Consider the following 11,309-nt stretch of genomic DNA (forward strand, 5'->3'; position numbering starts at 1 on the left):
TATATGCAAAATATTTACCTTTCATACTACCGTAATAGAAAAACTATTTTACAATTAAATTAAGAACTTTGTAATGAAATAATAGTGTCTACTTTTTAAAAGCAAAAGTTAAGCTCAAATTTAGCATTCATAAATAAAATATGCAGTTCATTAGGAATAGAAAATAAAAATAACTCATTGATTCATTTTTTTAAAATTATGAAGATAAATGTCTGGGTGAAGTACTTTTATTATTATATACAATTAATCAGTTTACTTCAGTCCCTGAAGAAGGTAACTTTGTTACCGAAAAGTGCTTCGGACAACTACAGTGTCGTGCTTTGGCGTTGGGGTTTTGAGCTATTCTGTTTGTTCTACAACAACCGCCAAAGTTTTTCCAATCTTCATATTTAATCAAAAAGTACATACGTAAATCAAACAATAATCAAATAAACAGATGCAACCCATTATGCAGGAAAGCACAAAGGGAACATGTTTTGTTAACTTTTATTTTCAAAATCAAAGGCGCCAAAACTTTTCAGTGATATAACTATAAATAATTGTTCCTTTAGGTATTTAATTAATGATAGGTACTTAATTTGTTTGTTAATTCACGACCAAGCTTATAATCTATTATCATTTTTATAATAATAAAAAAGAAAATATGGGAAGACATTGAATTTGTTGGTTTCTGAAAAGAACTGACAACAAGTTCGTTATTTGAAGTGAAACATTCTACATATCGTATAATTGCTTTCGCATGAAAGTCTAAGTTGACCGTTAGGTAGGTGCTATGTAAGAGTGTTGTTTTTCGAATGCAGAATGAATTCTGAAATTCACCAAATGTGTGTTTTTATTTCTATAATTTTCAACATGCTTATTAATATAAATAATTACAACTAAATGTTGCAACGTCATAGTGACGTTTCATTTTATGTAAGATATTTACTATATACATAGTTATCTTGACCTAGACTAGATTACTATTCACAAATAGTTAGGGATGATGGATGTTCTAGTTATACAGAAATGTAAAGATTACCTCAGGATAGGCAAAGGTGGATGTGCGTATCTAACCAGTCTTAGGACTGACAATCCTACGATGATGATGATCATGATGACGACTTAGTTATTGCAACATTAACGCAAAAACATTTTTTAATTAAATGTGTGAATGAATGAACGAGTAGGAGAGCGGATTGAAAATATATCTACTGATAGTAAATAAAATTTCTTGACGTATGAATAAATAAAATATGGTTTATTAAAACGTTTCTACACTTCCTAATGTGACATTGTATTGTGTATTATTTAACAGTTATTGTTCATCTTAAAAATAATACTGTAAATAGATGTGTCAGAATGTTTTGTTCAATGCGTGACTAATTTTTGTTGCAGTTACAACCATCCTTTACTTTTAGCAAAAACAATTGTTTCTGTAATTCTGTTTCTATAAAGGTCGGTTCCCTCATATTCCGTAAAACTATCCATGTCGAACTCAGCCATATCTTTAATCATCCCCCTCTCCGCAAATATCGGTTTAAACATTAGTAAGACGTGGAAGAGTTCGGAATGGTTCATAACGTATGCAATTTCTTCGTACAAATTTTGCAGGGAAAATTTGGAAACATCGCAACCAAATTTTCTAAGGAGATTTACCAAAGTTTGCTGGTACGTGTTGATAAATTCGTCGTAATGCGATTTCATAATGTTTAATTCCATGCTTGTCATAAGGAAAAAAATTAGGTCTCTAGCTAATGATGCGTATGAGTAAATTTGAAAATCGACAAGCTTAACACTGCTTGGCTTGCCTTCATCAAATTTTACCATGATGTTGTTCACCCACAGATCATTGTGACTTACTACACCATACGGTTCGTTTGGGGGAAGAGGATGGTTTGATTCTTTGGATTGCGTTTCCAAAATTTCTTTTAATTTAGGAAGTAGATCTTTAACGGTTTCGTTCTCTTTGGATACTGAATTAATTATATGAGATATCATTTTGCGGTTTATTTCTTCGGGGAATATTTCCTCCATGTTCTGCGCAGCATCAAGATGTGGCATAAAAATTGTTTTAAATTTTTCAGGGTTCAGTAGTTTGTATGCCAAAACAGCACCGTGAAAAAGAGCTAATGTTTTCAGTATTAAAATTGACGTTTCATAGTCAAAACCTTTCATACGATCCACCGTTTCGTATCCTGAGTATTTAAGATTTTCCAAAATGATTACAGCATCGTCATCTACGATGTCTGCATTTGGATGTGAATTTATTCGCGATCCAAAATATTTAGCGAAAAAATCAAATCGATCATCAACTTCATGATCCTTCAAGAATTGCTTCAGTATTTCAAAAAACTTCGTATAAATAACAATTTCTTTTTTCACCGTAACATTCACGTTAAACGCTTTCTTTAAAATGTCACTGAGGGGGCACATTTTGGCAATTACATTTACGTGTTCTTCTGCATTTGTTTCTTTGTTTTTTATTTTTAAAATCACCGCTAACATCAAGCTTCCGTAATTCTCTCCAACACTTGTAAGATACTTAGTTTCGTAATCAATCAATTCTCGACGAGGACCTAAGTATTCCTTCAGTGGACCCCCAAGATCGTTGATTTTATGAACTTTATTCATCATTTTATAAAGCTCTTGTATTTACTCAGAATTTACGATGTTTGCCAACGGTATTAATGCTATGAGATAATAATCACTATGCAACGCAGAACGTCACCAACTTGTAACTGTGCCAAACGTATCTACTTTATTTCGTTTCGGCTGTGATCGTCAATTTAAAAATTATAGAGAGTAAGAGGGGGCCTTGAACATTGAAATTGTGTAATATCCACTTGCATATTTACTAATTACTTTCTTCTTTACAATCGCGACATACATATAGTTTACGCGTTTCCTTGTCCAAAAACTTATCATACGCTATTCTTTTGTCAGTTTTAATTAAATATATTTTACTGAAAATATTTACATAACTTTGTTATCAAACGGTTACAACATTTATATTTTTATCGTCAGAAAAACAATTAATTATGAACGTATAGTTTTTAGTTGTTGAGCGGATGTAATCGCATACTTAATCGAGTCCTTTTAGATAAGTATCATTTCAATTGAAATAATTGTTTCAAACGTTAGCGGTCATTGTTGATGCAATTGTAAACTTGAAGGCTTTCTGGTTGTAGTTGATCAAAGCTTTTTAACCTTAACGTTTCGTTGGTTCACGTGAACGACATCTTCAGAGATTCTTACTCCCAACAGAATCCGGTGACTTAATCGCATTACTCCCTTCTTCGTAATATTGGACTACAATTTTTTATATTGAACACACTATAATTTGTTTAACTGTCAGTAGCTACTTTATTCAATCAGGCATATGTGTACAATATGCTTGAATCATTTTGTATTTACCTTTATTTATTCATTAATCGCCTTGTATTATGCGAAGTGTATAATTGTTGTTATCGCAATGACTTATTGCAAGAAAGAGCTTAAATTAAAAGCTATTTTCAGAACTCCATGTTTCATGAAAGTTGAGTGTTAGAATTCGAATCTTTCCAAAAACTCACAGGTGTCTATATTTTCCGACAGGTCTAAAAAAAGCGATTAGTTTCATCAGTACTTGTGCACTGTAGAAAAAACCGCGCATTCACATCTCTGTACGACAGTGGTTTCCAACCTGTGGGGCGAGACTGTTGCAAGGGGGGCATGCAGCTGTTTCCAAAATATCATTTCCGAATACAAATCAAAAAAGTCGAATAGGGGTCAAAAATGAATCAGTAAAATAGGTATCCTCGTCGCGATTTTTTCGGGTACAAATGCTAAAAGATCCATCCATTTTATGTATATTTTTACATAATATTGTAGATTATTTTGTAGCCCATTAAATAAATTATAATATCATTTGTGTATTTATGAAATTAGATTGTTAGAAAAATGCTTTTCAAGTAAAAGTTTTACTTCAAATATGGCGCATGCGTCTCTACCACTCTAGAAGTAAAGTGCTGAAAAAGATTAGATAGAGTTACAAATTGAAAATCATCCTCTCTTTTATTATGTAGTAAGCTTGTGACGTGTTTTCTGATATACCAATAATTCTCTACGTATATGTGGTACAAGCGTAGGTAGGCTTGTAATGATAAATTGTGCAGCTATCTCCTCTGAACATCCGACATTCTTGAATTAGCTGACTATTAAAACGCCTAACTAATACACACAATTGTGCTTTAGGTTTACTTTCGATATTTAGGACCTTGACGCTTACTCGAAATTTTTAATTAAAAATCACCAATATTTTGGTGTATTGAGCTTACATTAGAACCTAATGGTTAGGTCAAGGTAAAATAAAACTCCCTGATTTTCATGTGTAATGTAGTATGCACCAAAGGTTAGCATATGATGTAGTGACAAAAGATTTCCTAATTAGGATATGTAAAAAGTACCTACCATGGGCCAAGGGTGTAGGTAAAAGTTAGATTATAGTGGGAAGGGTTTCCTAAATTGGCATATGTAAAGTGCTATGTGTTAGGGAGAAATAACGAGCCATGATAACTGTACCCAGCGTCCACATTTTGAAGAGTTCAAATAGTTATTGACTATAGTCCTTAAATCCTATATTAGTCTAACCTACATCTTCATCATTACATGTTAGATAAGATTGAATCAAAAATATTTGTATATTTTATTTACCAAGTTACATCAAAAGTAGTTGCTCCATTTATAGAACAATAGAATGATTATTGCTAAAAGTTAGCTTTATGCGTAACTATTGTGTATTCAATAGCAATACAGAAGGAATGTTTGCGCAATCGCAGGAACACGTAAGTACCATGTGTACCAAATTAAAGGCCTGGACATTCTACATATTTGGACAATTTGCACATATACTATCAAGCTAGTTTATAAACCAACCAAATAAGCATATTAATGGTATCATATGAAAGGTACTTACATGTGTCTTTTAAAGAAAAGATGCTACCCAAGTTCTGTATTCTTTCTTGTATTTTGTTCTCAAAGAATTAAATGCATCCGAGGGTTAAGTACATAGTTTAGATTTTTTACATAGGTGTACTACAACAGTGAAACCTGGAATTTACCTGGGCCCTTTTTCAATTGCAATTTTCATTGTGCAATTATTTTTTTATACCCAGAGGATTAAGCTTTATGAGAAAGTGTCAATAAAATAATTCCTTGTTATCGGAAAGATATTTTCGTTTAATTTCTACTTCTATATTATTAAAAATGTTTTCTTCGTCATTGTGTATTATTGTAAAAAGTCTATCTTTAAGTGCCTACATACTTTTTAGTTGTTCTCTCCGATCGAGCTACTTATTACATCACTACTGTAAAATTAAACGATTTTCATCTGTTGGAATTTTGATAACAAATAGGACATTTTCGATTACGTGTCGCCCTATAATTTCAGTAAATCAGAAATTCGTTATCAGTTAACAAATATCGTTTGTTATAATAAAAATTAACGATGATTGAACGACATTAGTTTTAAAGTCAAATATTAACAGTGGCAACGTTACTGTCCAATCGCGAGGTGAACGAAAAAAATGTCGCAAAACGTTAAACAAGTGGACGTACTATTGGCCCCCGTTTTAGGGCCATACAATCAACTGGTCAATTATCAGATGAAACCATTGCATACTGGTAATGAATTCAAAAATCCCGTTTACTCGTTAGTCGCGAAAGTGAAAGATGTTGACAGTCATAAAGAGAAGACGCTAAATATTGTTGTTAAAGGATTTCCAGTTTCGAGAAACCCTAGAGCACTTTATGATGTGGAAGTTTCTTTTAAAAAGGAAATTGGAATTTATGATAAATTTGTCAATGCCATTCACGAATTTCATGAAGAATACGGAATATCAAATAAATTCGACATGCTACCGCTATATTATGGTTCCAGACTAAGTTTAGACCCTAGAGCAAATGCACCCGATGAGAATGGTGTTATTTTATTGGAAAATTTAGGTGCGTCTGGATTTAAGGCTGTAGATCGTACTGTTGGGTTTGATTTGCAAACGATTCAAACTGTTTTACATGATTTAGCAGCATTTCATGCCATTCCACTGGCCTATAGGCTTCACAAACCGCAAAAATTTAAGCAAGCTTTGTTACCCCTTCTAACCCCCAGCGAGAGCTCTACCTTAAGGAAATTCACCGCAAATGAAGAAGATTCACTTCGACAACAAATTGTTAAATCTGCGGTAGAAGGTCTTCCAAGATGTGCTTTGCTAGCTCCAAGGATTACACAGGCTCTGGAAGCTGCCCAATCACATTTTAAAAAGCCTCCTCCTGTGAACGAACAGTATGCCACATTAATCCACAACAATTTGTGGCTGGAAAACGTATTGATTAAATTCACTGGGTCGAAACCGATCAAAAGTAAATTTGTCGATTTCAAAATTGCTACATACGATTCCTTAGCCAAAGATCTCATCTTCTTGCTATTTAGCAGTGTCCAAAAGCCCGTGTTGGATGTTCATTTTGACGAACTCATTGAGCTGTACCATAAGGCTTTCATACAAATGTTGCAACGTTATGAATGCGATGTTTCTGCTTACACATTGCAAAGCTTGTACAGTGAAATTGGAAGAGTTATTCGAACATCGGAGGTTCTGCGTCTGTCTTTTATTTTGAAAATTGTGTACGCTGAACGAGGTGTTCCTAAAAACGGCGGAAATTTCGATTTAGACAAGTTGGCCCACCATTCTGAGGGCCAAGAATACAAAAGAAGACTTGCAGAAACCATCAATTTTTTGGCCGATAGAGATTGGATATAGATTTATCATCACTACTAACTACTACTATTATATGTTTCCTTCATATCTGTATTTTAAAGAATTACTGTAATCATTATTAACCGCTATATAAAGATAACATTGTAACTTCTTTTTCTGCCAATAAAGTTAATGTACTCGTATTATTATATTGCATTATTTATTTCTTTGTATTTCTCTAATAAAACGCGGGCCAGTAAAATTTGGTAAGAGTATATGTTTCCACACAATTCGATTGTTACAAATATTTATCTTATCGTTATTTTATGAACAAAATTAATCAGTTTTAAAAATAGGTAGTGTAATCGTATTAAATAGTGGCATATTTCTTCATCAGAGATAACTGTTTTAGGATTAACACTTTACGACGTCAATCAATCAGAAAATATGATAATGGACGAAATTTTTATAGTTGTCTTTAATGTTTTGTTTTATACATAATTTTGAGTCCTTTTGGAAGCGCAAAATTTCGCTATAGTAGATATAAGAAAATTGGAATCATCCCCTACTTTTATTAGAAGTGAAATATATTGTTTTTTTCCAGGGTGGCGGTCAAATAATTAAACAACTTTATGGTTTTTGTTACGTTTATGTTTATTCAATCAATTTCAAAAATCTAACTTAAATTGAAAATATGCCTAGGAAAACGACAAAAATAGTTCTACCCTGGAAAAAACAATATATTTTAAATAACGGTCTATCGGAATATCTTCAAATTTAAATGGGATTACTCTTAAGATCTAGCCTACTCAATAAAAAAATCATTAAAAGCAATTCAAAAAACCAATACAGTGGAATTGAAGAGTACCTTTTTTTTAATAAGTTGAAGATGATTTTGGTTTTTAGAAACTCATTTATTTTATTTCATTTATGGCTAAATTAAATACATTAACTGTTTGTTTATTCCGTCGCAGTAAGTTGAAGCCAGTTGATACACGTATTGTAAATTACAGATTTCAAGGTTTAGGTCAGAATAACGTAAATATGACGGGCTTAATGTTAGTAAATGCAATTAATACTTGTGTAAACAATTTTCTAGCATGTCTATTTATTTAAACAATTCTAATGTATATAGTAAGTTAACACAAAAACGCGTAATTTATTAGGCAATCTGTTATTGATATCACTGTAGATCTATTTCAATGATTAGCCCTCTTATTCACGCACTATCAACACTTGTATCGATTCAGTTGTCGAATATTGGTCACTTACTTAAGGAATATTTCCGATTATTTCCGGAAACTTCCTACATAGTTGTACCAGTCTTATACCCTCGGCTACCGGCTTTCTTTCGCATCAAAGATGCCGCTGTTGTACGTCACGTCGGCATTTGGTCCTAACGCTTTCTCATGTTATCGATTTTTATTAAATTAATATTAGATACTCGAGACTTTATCGTAATGACGAGTTAATGATAAAATAAATACATATAATGATATTAATAGGTACTCAAACTAAATTAATAGGTAGTATTAGTAGNGTTAGAAAACTTATACCACCATAAAAAAATATAAATATTTAAATGTTTTAACATTTCAGACGGAAGAGTTAAATAAAAAATACGAGAAGCTTGGTGAGTCGTCTTTACGCAATTTCACAGTGGACACGCCCACCGAATCCGTCTATCAGTTCGAAGGTGAAGATTACCGTGAAAAACAGAAAACTCTTGGCATTGGTAATTGGATCGAGCCCCCAAAACGAGAAAGAAAAGCTAATTATGCCGTTGACGCTTATTTCCGTGAGGCATTGCGAGTATCAGAACCTAAAGCTCCTAAAGCACCCAGACCTCCAAAGCAGCCCATCGTTCAGGACTTCCAATTTTTTCCTCCCCGTCTGTTCGAACTTCTGGACCAAGAAATATACTATTACAGAAAAACTTTGGGTTATAAGGTGCCAAAAAACCCAGAACTTGGCCCAGAAGCCAGCAAACACCAGAAGGAGGAACAAAGGAAGATTGACGAATCTGAACCGCTGACTGAAGAAGAACAACAGGAAAAAGAAAGTCTTCTTACCCAGGGATTTACTAATTGGACGAAACGTGATTTTAATCAGTTTATAAAGGCGAATGAGAAATATGGACGTGACGATATCGAAAATATCGCGAAAGAAGTGGAAGGAAAGTCTCCTGAAGAAGTGATGGAATATTCTGCCGTATTTTGGGAACGGTGTCACGAACTTACCGACATTGATCGTATAATGGCACAAATAGAAAGGGGAGAAGCGAAGATTCAACGAAGAGCTAGTATAAAACGCGCTTTGGACGCAAAAATGGCAAGATATCGAGCCCCCTTTCATCAACTCAGGTATGTGCTAATATCTAAATCTCATTTTGCTTTAGTGAAATAATGTAGATTTAAAAAAGTTGTTTCACTGATTTGAGTTTTGAATCAACTTTAACTTGATAAATGTATTTATTAAATACACATTTATAAATTAAAAAGCATAGTTTTTTATTACCTTGTGTCAAAAAAGTATCTTCTTAATTAAAATAATAATTTAATTAATAGTTTCCAAGTAATATTTTTCTATCTGTTGTCAGGATTGCATATGGTACAAACAAAGGTAAAAATTATATGGAGGAGGAAGATAGATTTTTGGTTTGTATGTTACATAAACTTGGATTCGATCGTGAAAACGTTTACGAAGAACTAAGAGCAGCTGTAAGAGCATCGCCTCAGTTTAGATTCGATTGGTTTTTGAAGTCTCGTACTGCAATGGAACTGCAGAGGAGATGTAACACATTAATTACACTGATAGAAAGGGAAAACCAGGAGTTGGAAGAAAAGGAAAAAGCTGAAAGGAAAAAGAAAAATCCAAAATCTAACAATGTTACGGGAATTCCCAATCAGAGTTCGACAAAGGCAGCTCAAAAACGAAAAAATGACAATTCAAATGTCTCAGGTACTGAGAAAAAGAAAAAGAAGAAGTGAAATTTTCCTGCGTTTAGTTAACGAATTTTATAGAATTCTTTGTCTCTGGTATCAAAGGGCATTTCGTGATTCTCAACTTATTTAGTATGTACGTGCATTTTGTATTGTCCCAGTTTTTGTAGTACACATACTTTTAAGAATGATGTACCTTATTTAATAAACGTCTTATTTGTAATACATTTTGACAATTTTTTAGTTTAATTTTTAAAATTCCTTGTTTTGGGTATCCAACTAAATAGCTTTTATGACGAAAATGATTAAATAAAGTGAATTTGTGGCATACATATGATTAATAAACATTGCAATTCTATTCTGCCTCAAGAACAAAAATTAACAGTTTGTATGTTTTTCCTTCAAATCTATGTCATAGGTATCTTCATTTTTTAACATATAATTAAAAATATTTGCGTAAATTATTACAAACATTGTTAACTTTCCCATCGTAAATCAAGAAGTTGTATGTGGTTTGAAATAAAAAATTCTTCAGTGAATTAATCTTGTCGGTGTAATACAAATTCAATTATTATGATAAAATTTAATTTTGCCAATAACCCACAACAATTCAGTACAAGAACGTCGAAGAAAATAAAATTCTTGTATTGAATCCCATTATTGGTAAAATTAAATTTGAATTATTAAAAATGGAAAACTCATTGTGGTACTTTCTCTACACCCTTTTTGGTTGTCGTTCCTTTTAACAGTGAAATTAAAAATAGTTTTTTAATGTTTTCACCTGATACGAGAATGTATATTATAAACTGACAAATTTCAAATAGGTAGAAGTGGTGGTTGTTAAGATAATTAATTGTGACATATAGACAGATGGACGAAGATAAAGATTGCTCTAAAAAGTTAACTTGTCAAAAAACAAATGCGTTTAAGTTTCATACTTTAATCGTTTCTTATATGATCTAAGTTGGCTTTGCAAGAGTTGTGATCAGGTGACAACTACAGGCTACAGCACGAAGCCAGAACGTGAAGAGTTACGCCGAACTAGAGACGCACAACTAGTAATTGCGGAAAATAGTGAATAAAAATGTACAAAAAAGACTTAAGGGTGTGCATTATGTTCATACAAGTGTTTTTAATGTTGTAGTTCAAAAGTCGGTCTAATAAACCGTAAATAGATTGTTATTCAAAGCAAGCGTTACTTGTGGTGCAAAGCCGAAGCGACGCTATTGCGTATGCGCGAAACTAAGTATTTTATGTACCAAAGAAATACTCGTGGTTTCGTCACTTAGAGCAGTTTACAACATTGCATTTTTAATTTAATGTAAATAATCATTTTTTTAAAGTAAAAATTTCGTTAGTGCGCGTTTCGGTATCGCATTTCCGTTTTTTAGTGTGTTGCTCGAAATTGGTCTGCAAACTTGATCTTGGTGTTGCTGTTTTACTGTAAGTATCTATTTAATTTATTTCATTTATGACAACAAAATGTTGTTAAATTTATATTTAAAAAGTATTGAAATATGAAAACCACCATATAAAAAGTATAAAACTGAAGAAAATTGTATTGCGAACTTTAGTTTCTTTCAATTTTTAAGCGCACAGTTAAGGCTGTATCTGTCGAACTTTCTTTTGAAATTAGATTTATGTATATATTACC

The 11,309-nt window shown here is 32.5% G+C and overlaps 3 protein-coding genes across 3 annotated transcripts; 2 read left to right on the top strand and 1 right to left on the bottom strand.

Annotated features, from left to right (window-relative positions):
• Positions 1–1,219: 1,219 nt before the first annotated feature.
• LOC108733514 lies at positions 1,220–2,759 on the bottom strand. The gene has a single exon (XM_018464689.1). The coding sequence runs from the start codon at positions 2,614–2,616 to the stop codon at positions 1,378–1,380; it is 1,239 nt and encodes a 412-aa protein (XP_018320191.1). The 5' UTR covers positions 2,617–2,759; the 3' UTR covers positions 1,220–1,377.
• Positions 2,760–5,266: 2,507 nt separating this feature from the next.
• Positions 5,267–6,919, top strand: LOC108733522. Its single transcript, XM_018464702.2, has one exon. The coding sequence runs from the start codon at positions 5,547–5,549 to the stop codon at positions 6,774–6,776; it is 1,230 nt and encodes a 409-aa protein (XP_018320204.1). The 5' UTR covers positions 5,267–5,546; the 3' UTR covers positions 6,777–6,919.
• Positions 6,920–7,838: 919 nt separating this feature from the next.
• Positions 7,839–9,882, top strand: LOC112906635 (chromatin-remodeling complex ATPase chain Iswi-like). The gene is made up of 3 exons (XM_025981144.1): positions 7,839–7,847; positions 8,259–9,076; positions 9,313–9,882. The coding sequence occupies exons 1-3, from the start codon at positions 7,839–7,841 to the stop codon at positions 9,701–9,703; spliced, it is 1,218 nt and encodes a 405-aa protein (XP_025836929.1). The 3' UTR covers positions 9,704–9,882.
• Positions 9,883–11,309: the final 1,427 nt, after the last annotated feature.

This window comes from Agrilus planipennis, unplaced genomic scaffold (assembly GCF_000699045.2).
Source record: "Agrilus planipennis isolate EAB-ADULT unplaced genomic scaffold, Apla_2.0 scaffold1, whole genome shotgun sequence".
Taxonomy (NCBI): Eukaryota; Metazoa; Arthropoda; class Insecta; order Coleoptera; family Buprestidae; genus Agrilus; species Agrilus planipennis.